Here is a 23,497-nt window from a genome sequence, read left to right on the forward strand (position 1 = left end):
TTTTTTTACGTGGCAGACAAACACTTTACAGATTATTCTATCATTGCATTTGGAAAAGCATGCCTATAGAAAGATGTAGTGAAAGTTACTTCACTGTAATTTAAAACATTAATACAACAACCAGGAAATGGAAAATAAATGAACAAAACAGTCAGAAGCATTAATATGAAGGAGGAGGTTTTGCCTTAAAGTTAGTAAACAAATTTGGGCACCCAACATCCTTTATAGGTAATTGATAATAACTACTCATCATAAGGTAAATTGCACTTTAGAAAATAATGTTTTTATGTGTTTTTTCAAAAGTTTACATACGACCCAAAACAAAGCCCCTACAGCAGCTGCATGATGACTGCTTTTTAAGATCGTGACAGTCACTGAAGATGTCACATTTAACGCGTTTTAAGGACTTAAGAATGAGAAGGGACAATAGGATCTTCATATACTTCTGTAAGGACTTTGCTTATCATATAATAACTTGGCTTTACCGAACTGCATTTGCAATCAGTTGTCTTCATGTAGGATGAGAGTCCCTCAGACAAAACCCTCAGCTTTACAGTTCCTCACACACATCTGCAATTGAACCAAGCGACAGTATAAACCAGACTCCGATTTGGCTTACTTATCAGCTATCACTAAACAGTACCTTCCTCCAAAACCACGGTTACCATGGCACTTCCAAGACCCCGGGGCCCTGAAAGTAAGAGAGCTCGGTGCTGCCCCACGGCCTACCGGCTACGTTCCAGCAGCCTGCCTGTGGTGCTGCCTGGGCTGCTGCTACCTGCTTCTGCTCCCCACTGCCACTAATACTTGGGAGTTTTAGGCTGTGCTCCTCCATCACACAGCTCATTGTGTCATGCCTTTATGTTTTAAAAGCGGGTACTGATAGGAAATTAAATAATTAAACACCAACCGTTAACACTGAAGTTATCAAGGAGATTTTGACAGCGAGGTAGGAGGGCTGAATTCAGAAACACACACAGGAGGAAAACACTGGGCCTTTCACATGCATGAAGGCAAAGGTCATGATTTAGGATGTCAAGCTATGGAACAAATACATTAGCTGTGCATTTCAGCTCAACCATTCACTAGTTACCCATAATGATGTCTTATAAATCAGCAGCATTAGCAAGTACATCAGAGACAGCAAAGGCAGTACAGCCCTCCAGGAGACATAGCTGCAGGGAAAATTACACTGGAATTCTGTTTTCAAAGAAAACTTAGAGAAGACACTAGCACCATTTTTCTCAGAGAAATAAAAGTTTTGATTCCAAGGCATAATTCTGCATGGGTGACTTCGAAAGCTGAAAATACCGGGCTCTGGTTCGGTTAGCCAGTCCTTGGAAGGCCTGTGCTCGGAGAGCAGAACACACAATACAGCCTTTTCGCCTTCCTGCTCTCTTGGTGTTTGAGATATGCAGGCCCCAAATCCCCTCCCATAGAACAATTCCCAAGAAACCAATTCATCCATGAAAACGAAATAAAAATCTTAAGCATTAAGCCAGGAATAATTTCTAGTTCCTAAAGTGGAATAAATCATTCAGATGAATGTAGCACCTATGCTGGATAAAACATTCACAGATGCACAAAAATCCTCCTCCGCAGAACCATCCGACTCAAACCAGCAGTATTACTGCTTACAGCCCACTCCTTTTAACCTGGCACTACTGGCTTTGCCACAGGTGAACAAGTCAGAGGTCACTGCAAAGGACCACATCATTTTACTCTTTCCCAGGCTCAGCAAACAGAAAAATAGTCCTATGACATAAGTGCCTATGTCCTTCCCAGATTTTGTCACACTTATGCTGGTTTTTCATCCGTTAATGATTTCTCCATGTGTTATATCTGTGACTGAATTTATGGGTTTGGTTTCTATTTGTAAATTAGCATTTATTATAGATCAACTTAAGCACCAACTTCCTATTTGCAGACCATATAAAATCTGTATGTTACTGCACTCACTCTAATGGGTTTAGGGTCATTTGGAGACACACCATCTAGCAACTATTCTACGTTAAAAATACATCTGTATTATCAGTTTTTAAAAAATCATCTACTCATTCTTACTATGCATAGTCATGGTTTGCTTTATTTACAGTATAGATTCCTCTTGCAAAATCTTCATACCCTCCCTGCTACTCCTATTTTCAAAATTTGTAAACCAAATACTTTTTCAAAGAGCCAGTTAGCTCAGTATATTTATTTTTGGATTTTAATCCAAATATTTCCTGCAGAAACACTTACAAAAAACTTGGTTTTAAGTGCTGTTAGATCCCCCTCCTCAGCTGCTGTAACAAAAGATGGTTTTGTTGAAATTGGAAAACAAAAGAAACAGACCCTCTATATCTACAGCTTTTTCTTTCTTTGAATTCATTCCTCTGTCTCTATGCATACTAACTCTGGTATGTGAGTTTTGGAGGAATAAAAAGGGAATTTCTGTGAAAAACCCTTGCTACTCTACTTACAGCACTGTCACTGTAGCCAAATCCCATCTTTGTTACATTGCGATATTTGTTATTTCTCTTGGAGTGAGTCCCAAGTCCTGGAATTGAGTGATCATGTGAGACCTGTGGCTTAATTATTTTTGTCAAAATACATCAGTCGGTCTCCTCATTGAAGAAAAATGCATGAAATCAATCTGTATGCCCCGCAGAGGTTCAAGAAATGTAATGAAAATAAAAGATGTGCAATTGTTCTTCTTTAAAAATCAAAATCTTGAGGCTATTAGGCCAACTTCATAATTATAGAATGACTTCTAATGTTACAGACCATCAGAACTATATCAAGATTAAATTGTGTATCTATATTTTGAAATAAAAACTCAATATACGAATCTAGAATCTTCAGCTCAAAACTTGAACATAAACCTTAAAATGTAGTGTCATCCAGTTTAGTTGACCAGGCTGATATGAATAGGGACATGTTACTGAAGACTTGATAACCCTGTCTGATTAAAAACAGAAACTGCAGCATTAAGTGCAGAATGAACACAATGCCCTTGTTCCTCATTAAAACTTAACTCAAAATCTTTAAGCTGCTTCATTCAACAGATCAAGCTTTCTGTGCCTGTACTCTCCCCCACAGCCTGTCCATCGCTACCCTGTTGACTCTGCCTTGCCCCCTTCTCCTTTCAGCACTCTGAAGACATGCACTGGGCATGATTCCCCAATTTTATTTTGTAAGGCAGCTTGGAAGATTGAGGCATTTTCTTATCCCTTCCAGTTAGCACCCTGCCTGTGCCCAGCACTACAACTCCCCTGCACACACACACGCACACACTGAAGTTGCAGGATGCCAGCAGCCATGTCATACCCATGTCCCACGGGTTTTGTCCTGCTGACCCTCTCCTGATCCAGTTGGGCTCTGGTTTGTGAGTCCAACAGACCTCTCTTGTGGTAGTGTGAAAACCACAATTTCCAGCCCTCAGTCCAAGTCTTGGAACGCGTAAAGAATCTGCAGTCCTGAAAATTTACTCTAGAAAGTGAAGAATTATGTCATTTTTAACTTAAATTTCAAAATTCTAAACAGAACAGGCCTCATACAAATATTTTAAGTTGTAGTGACTATTTAATAATGCTTTGGCAAATGGATAAACTTCTCAATATTTTTAACTGATCTCCTGACTTTGAAAGGTGAACGACAAAAACTGTGATGAAGGCAAAGGCAGTTTATCTCAGTGTGCTGGGACCTATCTAGTTGTATCCTCCATTGAAAGGAAAGGTGGGTAGTCTGCAGCTTCTTGCAGTATAAATTCAGTGCGTCATATGAATATCCTGACATCTCCGGCCTGAAAACTATATATACATATGCAGAGCTGATTTTGTGATACAACACATGCAGAATGACACAAAGCTAAATACTCGTTTCCTCTCAGTAAACACAATGAATGCCAAAATACAGTATTACATTAGCTGACCGCTGTCAGACGTTAGTTGTTTAAATTATATATTATATTCGTGCTTTTGTTGACTTGACTCCATCTTCTAGTATAGTAAAACACCAAGAAAACATCTGGTTTCTCCTCTGACTAAAAAGAAAGGGATGCAAATACCTTTCAATGTTTTCATTGCCAGGTCTTATTTGTACAGGCACACATATCTAAGAGCAGAATACCTCAAATGAGTTTAAAAACAAAACAAAAAAACCCACACCTTTTCTGGAAACCTCCATGTACATATGTCACCCATCAAAACCTTAAGAGAGGTTCTGGAAACTGTAAAACAGAGGGCTGATATTTCTTTCAGAGACGCCATTAATTGTGTCTCGGTGCAACGTGGAAAAAAAAAATTACATTTCCAAACCCACACGAGGATTCAATGTACCACTCAGCAGCTTACTGCTAATGTTTCCAACAATTATAGCTGCAGGTAAATGATGGATCTTTTTATTACAGGTTTTGGAGCTGTTTTCCTTCCAGTGAGATTTATGAGATTAAACAGAAAAGACCTGTATTACCCACTGCCATAATTTGGGCAAACTTAAGAAAACCCTCTGCATAAGGAAGTTACAGCCTGATATAACCCATAACTAATTAAGAGTCTAACATCAGTTAATCCAGATTCTGGTCAGTAATAAAACCAGGAGGTAAAATCCAGATTTTCAGGTGCAAATAGTCACCTAGCTTTTTTTTCTAAAGTACCTATGGTACTAATGGGAATTCAGAAACTGAATTACTTAAGCACTTTTGAAAGTCCTGTTTATCATCTCTTTGCAAACAAAATTTCTTCAGTCAATGAAATACTTTTAAAAATCTGGACATAAGTGGCTTTCTAAAGGTTACAAAAGCAAAACAGAACTCAAAATGATATCAAAACCAGTATCAGCATCACTCTAAGGCCCAGGCAGAAATTTCTACTTTAAATAAAACAGTAAAATGCTATTTTTACGCAAGTACGGTTTCAAGTCATTAAGAAGCACTTTTCCCACATTCCTTTCATGTTGGGGGACTGGTATAGATTATACCCTCCCTTCACCTTGAAAGAACTCAATTGATGATAAAACTGCACCTACTAGGAAGATATACCAAGAAGCTTCGAACACTGAAGACTATTTTTTTTCCCTACTATAAGCTCTACAAGCACTGACTCATTACATACTCAAAGTATAATCTGGAATCCCAAACCCCCAAAAGATGTGAATTTAGACCCCATTTTGAAGGACAATGAGATCTGAAAGATTCACATTTTTATATCTCATCAAGAATGACGCTAAATTAATGTGTGGTGCCCCACCAATTATTTTAACTGCATGAGTCATAAAACAGGGTGGACTTATCTCTAGGTAAGTCCAGAGACGGCTTCAGCCCTTGATGCAACCATAAGTCAGTTTTTCAAATTGCAATGCAAAAAAAAAAAAATCTCCAGGATAGAGTAAATTTAATTGGTTTTGCTCTAACTTGACACATTGAAAATGCCTTTTTTTTTTTTTTTTTTTTTCCAAAATCACAATGATTTTCATCAGAGGGACAGATGTAGAGAACTACCAAGATCATTTACTTTTACAAGGTTCTGTCAAAAAAGACTGGTGTAAGAAGAATTACTGCAGAAGAAATACTGAAGCATATACTCATGTTTTGATGACCATTCACATTCAGAATGAAATCTGGAATGTCCCAAAATGCAGAGAATTCACAAGCATAACTCAGTACTTTTTCTTGGAGATGATAAATTCAGCGATAAAGAATAACTCCTATGTAATAAGGCAACTGGACTTGAAGGCACACAAAACTTCAAGGAGAACTGATCACCTTGTAGAATTAGCCACCTAACCCGAAGCCTATCTTCGTGTTCCAGAAATTAATACTCCATGCTTAGACAGGATAGAGCCTAGAGTGTTTGCAAAAAAAAAACACTTCAGGCTGGTTTTGATTTATGTATTTATTTTCCAATATGTATTTGGTCTGAAACATAGCAGCTACCAGAAATTTCACCGACATTTAACTCAGGAAATAAAAGATCCTTCTTTAATCCACACGTTAAGCATACTACGCAAGTAAGAAACTTCAAGCCTTCTCAATCATTTTGCTTTCTGACCTGAAGGCAGCACCCTCTCCAGGGATGAGATGCAATTCAACCCCCATGCTACCAAAGTACTATCCCTCTCCTAAATGGAGTGCTGATCACGAGAATCTCTCTGCTACTCTGCCTTATACAATTATATAATGCCCACTGGGGCAACAGAGCCCAGTCCAAAGAACCTGTTCAAAGGAAAGACAATTTGTGCTGGGCAAACGCCACCAGTTCCTATTTTAAAATTACTAAAGGTATATGGTGCCATCGACATGCCTATGAAATTGTCACTGATGTTAGTACATCTGTGAACTAACAGAGCAGAATGAATAACTCAAATAAGAACTTTCTTAGTCTTCCTGCAGCATGAGATAGTATATTAAGGAGGTACACTGGCAAACTCTATTATCTACAAAATCCATTTGTGGATCTGAACCAGCACAAAAATCCCATCTCCACCAGGATGTATATATTCTCTCTCTTGTACCTAGGCTTGAAAAAACTTTTTAAAGATTTTAGTAATAAAATGCTTCCTTTTAAAACTGGGCATCTAACACTGTATTCCTATTAAGTAAACCCTTCAGAATGCTGTCCTGAAAGGCTTTTTTCCACTCATATTCATGAACTAATTCAGCCCTTGTCAAAGATTTCAGCCTTTAGCTCCCTCTTAAGTTTTAAGAATTCTTCTGCAGCGAAGATGATACACTATGGACAGCAATTTAGCTCTCCTTCTAAAGTCATTTTTTTTTGTAATAGGAATAGAGAGGAGATTATTAACTAACTTCTACCAGCATCTACAGAGCCTCAAAATACAAGTTCCTATTCAGCATCCTGGTTGCCAAAAAGCTCCACACAATAAAATGGTTGACTGAAATTACATAAGCTTTCATGTTATACAGTCACACAGCTGACCTAATATTATTCCTATACTGCTACCAAATCCATTGCCATAAATTCTGACACCGGTCATCTTAGTCTCAACTGGAATTCTAGATTTAGACTGAATCAGTCCCAGGGTGTATAGAAAAACTCGTATTTACTTCCTTTTTTTTTTTTTTTCCAGCTAGGAAGAAAATGTGAGAACTAAGTTCTGTCCCTAAGCATGCTCTCAAAACTTCACAGTAAGTTTGTTGGAGACACAGAAACATGCAAGAAGACTTTGGGCACCAAATTCTACTGGGTATATTTTTGCACTTTTATCTATCTTTAACTTTCTAGGACAATTGTCTAATTGTCTTCATTACAGCTAACATCATCACCCTAAAATACATGTCTAACTTGAAACCTAGTCACAGGCAGAACTGGATTCAATCAAGAAAAGACTGCAATTCCTGGGTGACTGCGATGGAGAGGGCTGTAGCATGCCGTGCTGCAGATACTGAAAGCAAGTTCTTTTCTTTGTAAAAAGATTGTGCCAAATACATTCCCAGCTAAAAAAGATTATACCAGATAACTTTCTCTCTCTCTCTCCAGGATTAAACAACTTATGACAAGGAAACCGCAGGTCAAATAGTATACGTTCCACAATATTTCAAGATACAAACATTAGTCTGAGGGAGAAAAGGCTAGGTAGATAAAAGTTATAGCAGAGGGGGAGAGAAATAAAACCTCATGTCTGCACTAGCAGAACTGAATGAATGCAGCTTCAGCTGAAGATATTCCTTAGAACTGCGTAATTCATTCTGACTCTCTTGCCTTTCTTTTTCTTTTCCAAACCTTGCTCATTATTCGCTGTGCTCTTACACTTTCCCAAGCAATGAGAACCTCCATGCTAGATGCTACTGAACTCAGCAGCAATGTCTTCTTACACAAAATGAAAAATTCTTAAGGATAAAAACCAGCAATGAGTATTGTTTCACCATCACTGTAACTTGGCTATGGCATTTATTTGACATTTAAACAAGGAGTATTATGAAAAGTACTGCCATATATATCATCAGGAGCCTTTATCAATAACATAGTTAACAAGCAGAGGTTTTGCGGGTAACCACCGTGTTACAGGTTATGTAAGAACATTTTTGTTTTGCTTCTACTTCTATCATAAAAAAACACAATGAATTAAAAGTCCTCAGTGGAAATATTTGGACGCTCACATTTATCAGAATTGTTACGGACTTCTGCATTTATCAATTATTTTCTGTGTTAAACCTTTTTTTTTTTTTTCCCCTCAAAGATGTACCTCCCTAAAAATCAAATAAAAGCAAAACCAAATTATAGCCAAGATATAAATCTACCTTAGGGATACTTTCAGAAAACTCAATTTAAAAATACATTTACTTTCACTTCTACACCAGTAACAAAGGCAGGGGAAAAGAGGGAAGGACTACAGAATTATTTTGATTTCGATATTATCCTCAAGTCAATTCTAAAGCCAAATAAGCCTAAACCCCCTCAATATATTGCTTCTACGTGTGAATGGCAGTAAGGTATTACCCTGTATGACTGAAGTTGCTGTTAATTGTACAAACCTGCTCAGTAATCATTTAACATGCAACAGAACATGAGACCTTGAAAACGTTGCAATCTGCTTTCCAAATCCATATGTTGTTCACTATCAAAATTTTGGTTCATGTGGCAGATACAGAAGTGCTCTGCAGAAAGTAATTCCTATGCCAAACGCAAAAAGCAAATGCTTTGTAGCTTTGAAATTTAGAGAAAGGATATCACCATGAAAAGCTCCGGGAAGAAGGAAAACAGGCTGCACCACATAACATTTTACGATACGAAATGAGATGTGGGCAATGCAATTTCACTTACGCGATTCAGTTACAAGCAATGCAAATGCAATCTCACTAATTACACTTTGAAACAAAAGAGGGAATTTCATTGTTTCAGCCAATGCTTTAGACATGGAAAAATCATGAAACTTCCTTTCCTTTCAAATAGAAACCATTGTTTCACATTCAGATGGCAATAACCTCGGTGGGTGAAATTCATCCTGTTGTTGTGTGCACTGGTGAGGCATAAACTGAACAATGTAACATCTAAGCTTAGTCTGTGATGCATAAGGTCTCACACACAGTGGTGAATTCCACCAAACGTGTCATTAACAAGCCAAAGACAGAGAAATCATACATCTCAGGTCCTCCAAACCATGAGTTTAAACATATATATATGCAAAAGGATCTGTTTCATTGTTTTTATTAATCTTCTGTTTTTTTAAAGTTTGAGACTATGAGGAGGTTTCCCTGAATTAAGACAGGCTGTGTGAATTGAAAGTACCATAGCTTTTCCTATATGACTCCCCAGGGAGTCTATTTATTAGGCACAGTCCGGTTTTCTGATTTAGCTTAAGTAATTTTCCTACAGAATATGAGTGTCCACACCAGGAGGAATTCCAGAATAGCAGCTGCAGAATAGCTTTTTCTGTTTGAACTACTGAAATAATTTTTCCCCTACATGGTCACACTTATTCTTGGTTTTCATTTTCATTCTCCTCTTAGTACTTACAAGCAAAAGAAACTTAAATCTTTTTTATATGTATTTTGATAGTAAGTTTTTCAGAAGAGCTCCAGATGCTTTAAAATTCACAATAAAACTGCAAAAGCTGTCAAAAAAAAAAAACAACATAAATATATGGAGTATTATCAGGGTGCAATCATTGTCAGCTATACTAATGGGCATTTGTTTTTGTTGTTTTAAACAATCAAACCCATTTTTGCTTTGACTAAGAACATTTGCAAAATTGCACCCACTTCCCCATCCACAGGAATTTCTCTCTGTGTGCAAAATGGAGCTCCAGTTCTCTTCCTTGTCACTACAGAGCAGGAGGAGATACCTTCTAGGCACAGAATATGGCAAAATTCCATGACAGCTTTGCAAGGCTATGAAGAATTGGAGAAAAAAATACATCAACAAAAACATTTGTACAAGTTTTCAGAAAAAAAAAATCGTTGCGAAACATTTTGCAGAAGGTAATGAACTAAAATTTCCCAGCATCCTTGACAGCCTTATAACTGGGGATTTTTTCTAAGTGAGAAAATAGGCTAATTCAGTAAGCTGCTCACGGAGACAAAAAGAAAAAGGTGTTAAAACCTGGGAACAGCTGTATTTTAACCATTTCTTCTTCTACATCTGGATCCATTTCTTTTTTCAGTTTTCTCTACATTTCTGCACTTTGGCGCTGTCACTGAAATTTCCAGTTGGACAGCATGAAGGGCTTGTGCTTGTGCTTACTGAAGTCAATGAAGCCAAAGTTCACAGTGACCGTAATGGTACAGGAATGTGAGCTAAGAGAAACTATTTTGTTCACATCGGTACTTTAAGTCATCTATATTAAACAAAATTAGCAGTTAAGATTCTTAGTTCTTTGACTGAAGTGACTAATTTCCTGCAACCTTTCTCCTTCTTCCCCCCTCCAACCTTTTTGGCAATCAAGACCAGACTTACAGCCTGATTCATAATGAGTACTGCCCTTAAGGACAAAATTGGCAAGACACTTCAGTCTGTTCCAGAAACCCCTTCTGCAATTGATTATTCGATCTAGTTCTACTCCATCGGTTTATCGTGACCTACAAAATCCTCAGCTGCTTCATCTTCTGCTGGCTGTAAAGACTTGAGACTAACTCTATCCTTAACGGGCACGACTGGCTCTTTCTAGAATTCAGAGCCTCAAACACGGCTCTGTCTGAAGGCTGCTGCAGGAACCACATGGCAACACATTCAGAGGCTTTCCTGTAAAAACTGCCTTTATACTGGAAGCCATCTATTCTAGTTGCTTCCCCCCTCATTGGTATTACCTGCAGTAACAAGGATCACAAGTTTTTTGGTGTCAAACGTTACATTTTTTAAAAAATGATCATTTTGACTAATGCAGAAAACATCGTGCACTTCCTAAGGGTTATTCCACACAAAGACATTTCCTTGTCCAAAGCATCACATCACAGTCTCCCAAAGACCATTCCGCACAGAAGCAACAGGTTGCTGCATCACCATAAGAGCTGCAAACACAACTTGGATTACACTCACACACATATTTTTTGTAACCAGCTAACTGAAGTGGCTGACAATCACTTCCTTACACATCAATGGCACACTCTGTGCCACAACACCCTTCCTTACAGGCCACTCTCTCTACGCGCACAAAAACCATGCTCCAATAAGTCACTCTGCCCTTGACCTCTGCTAAACAGCTATGCCCAGAGACCAGCCTGAGTTGCAGACCTGCCATTTAGCTATTTCTTAGCAAGAGGCAACCTGCCAGGTACACCATCAGGCCCAAAACGGCCCTAAGCATGGGCTTGTTTAGCTGCCCTCGGCTCCCAGAGGCCAACTATGCGAAGGGAATCCAACCTCACAGGAATTCAGCAAGTTCTCTGGCTCCTGGCATGTGCCACTCACTTTTCAGCTCCCAGCCTGATGGCAAAAATGCAATTCCAGTCCAAGCATGATGGGTACACACTTATATGTGGAGGGACAACTGCAGTATGGTACAAAGGGAATTCGGCCTTGGGACATTTAGTATGGCTGGCCACCGGTTTAACAACATGACAAAGCTACACACTGAGGATAACACAAAATACAGCTTTTTGATCTTTTTTTTTTTTTTTTGAAGTAAGGGCAGTGCTGCTGACTGCACAAACTATGCTGTGATCAACACATCACTATGCAAAACAGAGGGAAGCGTTAACCATGAGGACCCGCTGTCTCCTGGATTTTCCCTGGTGGCTCCCAGCCCATGATTCTCTCTTCACGTTTGTCCCACCAGACTCTGATGTATGGAAGAGGACAACTTGTGCCAGGAAACCTATAAAGGTTATTGCCTTCACCACCCATCCCTCTGTCAGATCTTGGAAAGACCACTATTTACAGATTAACAGATGAAGACACACAAGCTCAGGTCTTGTCCCTGCTTAAAAGTCAGAGTGTAAAAAGTGAGTCATGAACTGTTTCACGGACAGTTGTCAGGAGTAAGGGAAAAAAGGGCTTTCTTTCTGTCCCACTAATCCAGAACCTATACCGCAAGCCTACAGAAGGTTGGCCATTCACCTCCTTCCTATTGCTCCCCATTTCCACAGAAGGTTTTCAGTCAAACTTCTTCCTAACCCCCTTCCCAGTGCAGCTGCACTAACAACTGTCCTGAGCACGTGAAGGCTCCACGGGTGGAAATGACAGCCCAGAAGGCAGCACTCACAGGACAGCTCGGACTCACAGCCCTAGATGGGCCCAGCTGTTCTCCTGTGCCCTCCTTGCGCTTGCAGTGGCACGGGCACAGCCGTGGACTAGCCCTGCAAGTCGTGACACCTCCATCAGCCAGTTCAGCTCACCGGGCTCTCAGAAGAGCCCAAGCTCAAGTGAAGCAACAAGAGCATTTGGGCACAGCAGGAATGAAGGCTGTGGGCTGGTCCCACCAGCAGAAGCTACGTGTTGGATTGACGCAGCCATTTTCTGAAGCACTAATCAAGTAGTTTTTTCTCCTATTGAGGCTGAAATAAGAAACTCCCTGGTCTAATGAGAATTTTCCCTACTTCCAGACACTGTATTGCATGTTTGAATCCTAGACAGCTCATTTTGTCAGAGACAGCATTGGGCCTGGATGGGAAGCAGACTTCCTGAACAGACAAATTAATAGCAAACAAACAAAATGAATGAAAAAAGAAAAGCAATTAACATAAATATATATTGAGATAACGAGCCCTGACCAGTTTCTTCATTGTGCTGTATTTTGCAACCTTCTTCACACTTTACTTCTCCCCTCATCTTCTCAGCTCTAACCACCTATGCTCTTTTGTTACTCCGTTTTTGTTTATCCTCCTTGAACTAAATTGTATCCCTGTATCTCATGTACTTATTTGAACTTCAAAAGCAGCACGTGGACATACTGTATATGAAGAATAGTTATGCTCAGCTCAGCTTTACAGTCTTTGCTTTTGTTGTTGTTTTCCTACAACCACTTCATTTTTTTTCCACGGGGACACACTGACAGGACTGCCACATTAACTGACAACTCCATGAGAAGAACATTTCAATCAACCATTACAACTAAGAATCAGACCTCTAAAATCCCACAGCCAGATGCTGTTTCATGCCCTTCCAGTAACCCTACAGCACGGTTATCACTGCCACTTCTTATCTTATCGCCATTTCAAACATTGTCTGCTGTGGTCAGACAGAGTCAGACCTAAACAATGATGTTAAATGAAGACTTCCTCCCATGGCAGTCTTGAACTTCTAATGAAACTGATCACTCCTTCATGAGATAACAAACCATGTTGGGATTTCACAGGCTTAAAAACAAAGTCGAAAGAAAGTCAAAAGGAAGCAACTACACGCATATAGAAACAAATGTGTTTTTTTTGTTGTTGTTGTTGTCTGTTTTACTTTTCTTCATTTGTTAAGAAGAGTCAAATTTTCCTCCTTCACACTGGGTGATCAGAAAAGAAATTGAAGGCGGCTTTTTGGCTCCTATATTTTAAAAGGCAGCGGAATTGACTTGGAATTTTCCAGAGTAAAGAACTTTGTGTTTGATAATTTTGTTAAAATGCAGATAACACTGCACTAGAAAGTGACGTCAGTTAAAGAAAATTATTTTTGCAACGTTTTTATAACAGTAAAAGGTCTGGTAAATATGGAATGAAACAAAACCCTAAACCAAGGAAGGAGTAAGACTTTTGTATCCAGTTTTTCTCTATGGCTTGCCTGCTGTCAGAGCGTAAGCTTTTTTACCAGCATAATCTGTGTCCTCAATTAGATGGCTTTGTTAACATGATTAACAGTAGAACTATACTAGCACACTTTACTAAAATAGATCTGGCTTCTGTTCAAACTGCCCTGTATGCCAGGGGAGCCACAGGTAGGAGCTCTATATGAAGATTAAAGGTTTTCATGGAGATGAGAGCATCCCGCCCATGGTTCCATGGTACAAAACCCATTTGTCACCCACCCCATCCTGCCAACTCAGCTTTAAGTGGGACAATGCTGGCTGCCCGCAGCTCACCCAGGGGCCTCCACAATGGGACATGTCCAGGGTGGCCACCCCACAGCTCCAATCGGGGCATTTCCTCTCAATCCTCGCGGTGCTGCTCATGCCATCACTGCTTCCCACCCATCTCCATAGGTGTGCTCAGACCCTTCAGGACATGGAAACCACCTCAGATTACTCTTGTAGCCTTGAACAATGGTGGTAAATTCTTCAGCTCTTGTGTTTGGGAATTATACAGAAGTCTTGTGTGGACTTTTATCTTGGCAATTCACCTACACACCGAACTCCAGGCTACCCAACACAAGGCACACAAGCCGCTAACCTCCTAGCTGCGTCTCATCAAGCACTTCAGCACACAAGCTGCGAAGGCAGCCACACAATGAAGCGCAATGCCGTGGCTAAGCGGTGCGGGCACAGTTTGATAACCTCTCCTTTCCACAGCAGTGCCGGCCTCAGCCGCTCACAGGCCCCTCTTGCTGCCTTGGTTCCCGTGTGTTCCCCTCCCTCCAGGGATTATTCCCAGCTCCTGGTTATGTCACACACATGGCACTGACGGGCGAGAGCAGAACAGCACCACAGGCAGAGTAGAGGTGCTCACGCTGGCAGTACCTCCACCACAGAACAATGGGGGGCAAAAAAGCCCTCATAAAACCATGGCTTCACACATCCACTGCTGTTATGAATTTAACAAGCAACAGCTTGGCCCAGTTCACAAGCCAGTTACGCGGGATGTTACTGGGACTTTATTTTGAGCAGCTTAAAACAGCCCCAGCTGCACCCCACAGGCAGCAGAGCAGCTCGGTGGTGCCGCAGCACAGATCAGACTGCTGACTGAAGGATGTGCTGAAGTTGCTAGGCGTGGAAAGAAGAGACAAGCAAATGCTTTGCTAGCTTGGCTTCACCATGCAGCTAGTGTCATGTAGCAGGAGGGAGTATTTTGCCCTTTTTATCAATGCAGCTCAGTTTAAAAATATATTCCACATCTTACTGTTTCTGCAAAGATAACGAAGACTTAAGCTCAAATCTTAGTCCCAATGAAACCAGTCTCAAAACTTCTGTGCAGAGGTCCCACTTCACAGTTTCAAAATATTTCCCCAGCAATAACAACAAACTAGCCTTTTGAATGCATACAATGAGGTAAGTAGCTTAGTGAAAGCATTACATGAATAAATTCTACCTTATTTATTTTTTTTATTTTCATAAATATTTAGGTCAAGTGCTGCACAGCAGCATCACAAAAAGCTTCTTCATTCACTCCCAGAGTCAGGAGCAGCCACTTTCTTACTGAGTGCAGGGAGGAGGATGAGGAAGCAAGTAAAGCTGTCAATACAGAGTTGTCTGTATGCTATCCCTTTGTAAAAATATAAGCACTGTAGAACCTTAGAAGTCCTTTCCAGACATTGTGTCACTACTAACAGCTAATATAACAGGAGATTTTAAGTCAAATAGTATATTAGCCAAAATAACACCAATAAATAGCAAAATTCCAAGGCTTAGCATTAAAATAAAAAACACTAATGGTGCACAGTGCAGCTTGTTCGTACCATGTGCAGTCTAGAATCATGCATAATGTAACAGTGCAACTGCTAACAGCAGGCTCACAGAAGATAATTTACACTTGTTTTTATGGACATGAGGAACTGATCTTTGAAGTTGTCCCTAATGAGATTCTGCTTGGCCCTAACAGCATCCTGAGAGAATGCACTGTTTTTTCTCCCCTGCATCCGGTGCATATTTATAACGCAGAATACAGACTTATCTAAATTGCACATGTGGACTGGTGTCTCCCCATCCCATCTCAAAGTAAGATTCTCACAGTGAGGGAAATACCTGCTAATACGTCTCACTTCAGCCTCAAGTCTTTTGGTGATTACCCATGCCACTTTTGCTAATTATCAAAAGATACACGGGGGTTAATGAATAAGGTTTTTATTTGCTTTGCACAGTTGAACTCATAACTTAGTTAAGCTGCCAGGTAGGTCGCTGTGAGATCACAGCTGTATCACACATCACAGAAGACATCCAAGAAACAGTCATAAGGCTCTTTGGAGAAAACAGAAGTGTAGCTGCGTAATGAATCAGAAAACTGTATTTCACGAACACAGGCAGCAGCATGAGGAATACAAACAGAAAACATCTTTTGGTGTGTCATATGTAGCCATTGCTTTAATACTATACCCACCTGTTTCGGAAGGTCCTTTCACTTAGGAGATCTGCAAGCCATTGAACCAACATCATCAAATCTCAACTTGCAACTAAGTGCAGTAGCCACAATGCCTTCTACATCCAGGAGGTATTGTGGTATGACTGCAGCAAAGTGGCAACAGGTAAAATGCTTAACATTCCCAGTGTGAGGGAACAAGAGCAGAACGGAACTCTGACGTGCTCTGACAAGTTAAACAAGGACAGCCTAAGTTTTACTCTCTCTTCCATACTTCTCTCAGATACAGCCACCCATACAGCAAGGTTCTGGACCATCACTGTTTCAAGTCAAGGTATTCAAGTAAACTAGAGCCAGTCTTCATTTTGATTAATATACTGAAGTATAAACTCATGCAGTTCAGGAAACTTCCTCATGCTCCACTCATCTGCTCCTGTCTTCAGAAGGGTGCTAAATTCTGACAGCTGGGGATGGTAACTCCAGGTCGCCACCACTGTAGCTAATATATAACATACTTAAGTTATGTCATTGTTAGCGAGTCACTGTTTTGACACCTAGCTCTCTGCCCTTTTCTGCTTGGAAAACACATACATTCTTTGTAAAATCCATACATTCTTGGAAAGTACTGGTCAGCACTGTTCACGCACTACAAATACACAGCATACAGTTTAAGATTAGGTGACTCACGGGACACATATAGCAGGATACCTGATTTTTCATTTAGAGCTTATTGTCTAATCTGACCCTAAACAAGAGAAATTTTATAACTCAACAGCTGTTTGCTGCCTTAAAAAAACGAAACCCACAAAGGACTCTGTTTTAGTTCATATAAAGATGTTCACATAACAAAAACCAGCACTGTAATGGATGTTCTCTGAAGAAACTCTAGTTTGAATGGGCACAGAGACTAATCTCCCCCTCGGTTCCACGTCGAGTCCCTACAGGTAAGAGACGAACGACAGTCATTTGCAGGGAACTTATGAGGGAAGCTTCAACAGTAACTACAATAGCTCTGTGTGCATATGTGGAGAAAGAATTTGTTCTCAGTGCACTGACACTTCTCACAAGCACATGAAGCCCAGCAGAAGAAAAATTGTTAAGAATAAAAAAAAGTGCGTCTTTAAAGCCATCAGGTTCTGGGCACAGTACTGAAAGGTTCAGATGACCTTGCCTCAGTATGTTAACGTACAACCTCTTGGTCAGTATTGCGAGATTCCCTTGTGAACAACTACAAGGCATAAGACTAGAAGCTCAAAACCTAAAAAAGCTTTTGTCAGGAAAATAATAAAACACACAAAACTGAAAGACAGACTCTGATACTGATGCTGTAGTAATAATGTGTCATACATTACTTCTATGTTTCATGCTAGGGCAAGATTGCCTTTAAACACATAAGCAGACAGTAAAATCATAGCAAATGAGATACAGCTGCAAGGTGTGCTAAGAACTATACTTTAGGCCAACTTCTTATCTCTGGTTATTCCTGAGTATTTGAGATCAGTTATCTGTTTCTCGTCTTCCATTTATTCTGCTTCCTGCTTACCACCACTGCATTAGTCACCTCCGGTACATTTGTCTCACATTTTATTGGACAAGTGTCTGGACCCTAAAGAAATTGCATTGCCTCTTTATAACTAGATATCCGAAAAATCACCATTTCTTGTACCAAATCTCCTACAGACCTCAATTTCATTTGAATCAGAAAAACTTCTGCCAGCTTCCTCACTCAGTGTTTCAGTTTACCCCTTTTAACTCTACGCTGAATAAAATGAGTCATAAAAGGTCTTTCCCGTTCTGTAGAGTGATGTCTTAAAACCCTCTAAGAGAAGTACTCATTGAAAATAATGACTCGTGCATATCACAGTATTAAATGATAGTATGAACAGACTACCAAGAAAGCCAGGTGATCGAAAGTTAATTTTCAACTTAATATTCCTCTTGCCAATCTAGCCTGAATGCAAGGATTCTTTTCTGGAAAAGATGCCCTGAATTAATGATAACTAAAATGAACAAGCCTGAAAACAAAATGAAATCCTCCTAATAGACCATTTAATTTCCTTGAAACCGATATCAGGATTTCCTTTCTCCTCTGGCTCTGAGAAAACGAAGACTTACATACACTTTAAAAATACCCTATTTTCTTGAAGGCGTAAAATTTATGCTAATAGACAACTAACAACAAATGATGAAAACTCTAAGAGCTAAAGGTCTTCATTTTGTTGCCAAGATGATGTATCAGGTTCTGAGACAAACAGTTTGTGTGATCCTTCCATTAACATAGTGGCACTCACAAAGCTGTAATGCAAAGCAGCCTAGCAAAACACCACGTCAAAGGTCACAGTGAAAAAAACAAAACAAAAACCAGCATGTGTACCACCCCTAGAGGATTATCATCACCATTTTAATTCTCAGAGGGTGTCTGAAACTTGTATTGCAATACTTTATCTGTATAGCCTCATTATACTGCAACATTTCTAGCAGAAAAAACATCTAAAAACTTTGTACGAACAATTAAAATGCCATCTAAAAGATCCAAGAATGCAATATGAGCCGTAATTCTCCCTCTGTAACCCAAAGAGCATGTCCTAAGCGGGAACTTTTTTACTTTCAAGGTATAGAATAATAATAACAGAACAAAATTAGTTGTTCCTATAAACATGCCTTCCTTTCAAAGCTGTGAGCATTGTTTAACAAGATGACGGGAAAATCAAATTGATGTCAAGAGAAATATAATAAAAATGAAAAAAATACATAAACAAATTCCAAGTAATTGCAGAGATTATACCTGAGTTCTTTATAAAATGTTTGTAATTTTGTGTTTATTTAGTTTTAATTTTTTCTTTCCTTTCCACCAGGAGGGAAAAGTAAACGCCTGGCTGACTTAAAATTTACAAAACAAACAAGTCATAAAGGCAAAATTTCCTCTCTCTTTAATATATCTTAATTATCACAATCTTATATGTACAGACTATTAACAACCAGAGGAATGTAATTCCTTGAAGAATCATATCTTAAAATTGAGGGCGCCACTTAGTCTGGCAGCTAAGAAACTGGTACTGTCCCCCTGGAAGCAATAAGAGCGTCACTAATCCCTGCATTTAAAAAGTATAGGACTGGGCTCCAATTTACTTAACACGCTGGACCGCATGAAATTACAATTCTGAACAATTCTCATTTTCCCAAAAACTACTTCACCATTCAAAGGAGAGAAAGAGAACCCTTTGGTAATTCTAACCAAAAGTGAATGTGCTTACAGAAACAAAGAAACCTAGGGTAATTAAAAAGTAATGACTTTTGTGCTCCCTATATAAAAATCAGCATGAGGGAAGATATACTGGACCAGCACCTTTTCCTTCCCATAAAATGATACAATAGCTAAACATTTAGGAGTAATGTGCTGACCCTGATGCTCCCAGTCACTACACTCAATTCCTTATACCAGAGAAATTGTAAACGTGGTAAATAGCAAGTTTCCTGGCTTACAGATACATCAGATAAAGTCCCTCTATCATACTCCTTTCTCCTTCCCTCCCCCATCCTCTCTCCATCTGCTGCCCTCCTGGGAAGGGAGTGCTACACTTAATGGCTGTCTGCTTTTAAGTCTAATGTGCTGGATAGAAGTTAATACCCGGTACAGTAAGTGGGTACTCTGCTGTGAGCAAGCCTCGAGTCCTATTTTTCCTTGCCAACATCTACTGGAATCTTTGCAGCCCTATGTCAAGCAGCATGCAAGGAAGATGGGGTCTTGGAATATGAAGTCTGCAACTTGTGACATAAATAAATCTTACAAGATACCATAGCACAATCGTTTAAATAATCTTTTGGTAAAAACAAGAGAGTTGTGATTTTCTTACCTGTCTCTCCCGTCAACATAATGTGTATGTAGAAAACATGCCCACTATAAAAACAGGGGCATTTCCCTGCCAATGGGGATTACGCTTCTAGCAAACTACCTATCTGTTGATATCCTGAACTACAAGACAAGAAATGGGCCGGATCCCTTTGAGTTATGAAGAGGGTGACCAGATTCTGGGATTAGGGGTTGACTTGGTGTTTAGCCATCCTCTCTACCATTTCCTCCTCGGCACCAGCAGAAAGCTTCAGCAGCAGCATACAACACCAATGCTCATCCACCAGCGTTTATGTTTTGGCCAACCTTCATGCTGCAAAGCATGCAGGACACAGACAGCTGATGTGGTAGGAGGAATCTCCGGGTGCATGGAGGATAAGACCAAGCTTTATGGTCAACCTTTCAAGAGAGAAATAAAAGGTACAACTCAAGGTACCTAGCATTTACTGTTCAAAATCCAGACTTGCAGTTTTCTGCTCTTACCACTTGGTACTGCTCCTGGCATGTTACCAGTACTGTGCATGTTACTGGGTACAAGATTATCATATACTGACTTTTTGTTTGAATGAGACGTCAAAATAAAAATCATTAAATGAAGTCTAGTCACATTTATTACATGATAGAACTGTTTTGACTGCAGTGTTTTAAACACATACACATTTTAGCCCCAGACTCCTCACTCTATAATTAAAAACAACCAAACTCAGTATCACAAAAACTTGCCCTCTGCAATAAACAAGACCTAAAAATTGCAATCTTAACAGCCCATATTAAAACTGAGAGTAAATAGGCATGACCTGAATCTCCAAATCCCATAAAAAAATGAAAAAGCTCTTTGTATCTTCTGAAATACCTTCTATGAAACACGTGAAGGTACATATGCAGACAAACTTACCTCCTTCCTCTATTTGGCACTGCTCTGCACGTACACATCACACAAAAAAATAAGAAAGCCAGTAGGAGGCCTTCTGCAAGCAGAAACAGTCATGTTGAAGTCCATGAAACTACAACTGTAGATGCCAAGCATGATTCAAACCACTGGGAACAACAAGCCAATGCTTCCAGAACCAAAACTGACAACTCACTGGAATCGTTTCTAGGGACCTGGAAAAACCTGGTGTGAAATGAAAGCTAGTGATTTTTCCATACCAGACTGACATTCAGCTTTTTCAGCTAGCACTCATCGCTTGTGACAACACAGGTAACCCCTACACCAAACTTTACTATTTCTTCAAATAAATAGTTCACTGTAAGAGATGCACGTTCTAAAGAAATCTCCCTGCCTCACTGAATTTCAACTGTGCTGAAGTGTGTCTACTTTCTCAAGTTATGCCGAGGCATTTTACAGAGTTCTAAACCAAAACTAATCAAATGCTCCATTTTGGAAGGAAACATGCTGACCCCTTTGTTCCTAAATTTTTCTATACATACCCATGCTTTGCAATTGACTCTACTACTAGAGCCACTTATGGCAGCTCGAGATCAGAAATGGAAACTCCAAAATATCTATGCAACATTCAGTACAAAGTTCATGTTCATCACCATTATTTGAAATAGTCCCATATCAAACATAAGCAAATAAGCTGCATATAGTCACTTAACATATAACATAAACCTCTAAATCTGCACTGTTTGCAGGGCTTTCCTTTTGTTTATTTGTCTAGCCAGATAGTCAAACAAGGATTTGTAAAATAAACCAACAAGATGTGTCACGTCACAGGTAGCTGTGGCACTTCCCCTGGGCTTCGAATAGCCACCTGTCACTGGGAACAAGCTCCCTCATCCCCTCTGGCAGGCAGGGCTGTCCTTGTTCTGCCACTAAGTGAAATGAAAACCATGAGCCCAAAACAAAGATGGGTGTACCAGGGCAAGGCCTGAAAATTTTGTGAAGTATTGACTCCCTGACTGGAAAGAAATCTATGCTCTAGAAGTTTTTTCACCAACCAGATCACACCCTCACCTTCCAGGTGTTAATCTACAACCTGCTGCCTTCACATTGCCCTACTGCCCTAACTTTTTTAAATAAAGTGACATGCTGCCAGTGACAGTACAACGTTGTGATTATGAGGTATATAATCACAACATTGTCAACCTACCTCACAGCGAAGTGCTCCCTCAGTGAGCAGTTCCCCTCAGGCACAGGATCCTGTGGTAGGGACCATTGCTGCAAAAAGCATTCTTGGTCAGATCCCACCACAAGCTTCCCCGAAGATAAGAACTAATTGTGTACTGTACATAACCGTGAAGCCCAGAGTCCACTGTCACTCACTATGACTGAACACTAGAGAAACAACATGGGAAAGGCTATATGGTCTGATTCTACATTACAATGAAAATTTCCATTTGTAGTGCTCAGCTACTGAAACGAGGCCTTACAAATAATGGACTTGTCACTGAAGGCTTCTTTGCACAATTAATACAGCATGAAAGAACGTTAACGTACGTGTGCATAAAAACCAAACCACTTTCTTTCTCCCTCTCAGGGTTTACCACAGGGGCTAGACTGACCCTACAATGTGCTGTTCTAGGACCATGATTTTGTCAATGAGGAAGTCGAAGGAACGTTCACCTGCTCCTATCCTTGCTCCCAGCTGCCATGCAGCCACGCTCATGGCCCTCTCACCTCTGCCAGCTGCATGTGCACCCCTGCCCATGAGGCTGCAGCACCAGAGGTCACTGAAAGCAGGAGGGGGGCAGCAGGCTCAGCACTGGGGTCTGCGTGCCTGGGGACTTCACCCCTCCCAGTCCACGAAGTCACCAATGGGCCATGTTTTCCTATTCTGACCGCCACGGCAACTGCACACACAGCTCACACGGGGACCAACCGGTACACCAGCTGACTGTGGTAGGTGTGGAGACCACTCCGGCGGCCTGCCCCAACCAGCACCAGCAGTCAGCAGTTTTATCATCCATTTAAACCAGATCTGGCCTCCATCTTAGGACAACATAATTCAGGAATATAGTAACCGATAGAGAGCTGGTGACGAAACATTATTTTAAACCTGTCCTGCATTTATTAAAATAATATTGGCACTTTTAGAGCATCAGTCTTCCAGGGATGTCAAAATATTTTTAAAGGTAGGTCGGTATGGGTCCTTTCTACAGTGACAAAAATAAAGGTCAGAAACTTAATCAATTCTTCAAGAGAGATTAGCATGATATGACTGAACTGTATAAACACGGTATAAGGGGGCTAAATTTGAGCTTTAATTACAAAACTGCAAGCCATATATCACCTTCGCACAATGTTCACTTTCAGCGTGCTCCACTCAAGCATCTCAAAAGGCTTTAAATATAATTAAAGTGTACCCTCATGAAAAAAAGTTTTTCATTTTGCATCTGAAATTTAAATTGAGAATATATCTTATGCTTAGATTTTGCAAAATACATCATTTAAAATCATTAAGATCAATAGAAATATTTCATTATTTAAGCCCACAGAGACACAGACACATGCACACGCTCCAGTAAAACATTTTCTTAATGACAATTAAAATTAGCATCTTTGCAACTCAGCTTCCATTGTTCTAGAAAATGCAATCAGTTAATGGTCCTCTTCT

General features: G+C 40.0%; 1 protein-coding gene across 11 annotated transcripts in view; it reads right to left on the reverse strand.

The window, feature by feature from the left end:
* The window catches only part of MPPED2 (metallophosphoesterase domain containing 2), a 196,117-nt gene that overhangs the window by 71,387 nt on the left and 101,233 nt on the right, over positions 1-23,497 (reverse strand). For 2 of the 11 annotated variants that reach the window (XM_040558444.1, XM_040558442.1), the window contains exons 2-3: positions 22,034-22,101; positions 20,833-21,041 (exon numbers count right to left, since the gene is read on the reverse strand). The exons of 8 other annotated variants lie outside the window; for them this stretch is intronic. In XM_040558444.1, coding sequence (XP_040414378.1) covers positions 20,833-20,870 — 38 coding nt within the window. In that variant the 5' untranslated portion in view covers positions 20,871-21,041; positions 22,034-22,101. The remainder of the gene's footprint in view (positions 1-20,832; positions 21,042-22,033; positions 22,102-23,497) is intronic. One more of the 11 variants, XM_040558443.1, reaches the window with a different exon arrangement.

This window comes from Cygnus olor, chromosome 5 (assembly GCF_009769625.2).
Source record: "Cygnus olor isolate bCygOlo1 chromosome 5, bCygOlo1.pri.v2, whole genome shotgun sequence".
Lineage (NCBI taxonomy): Eukaryota > Metazoa > Chordata > Aves > Anseriformes > Anatidae > Cygnus > Cygnus olor.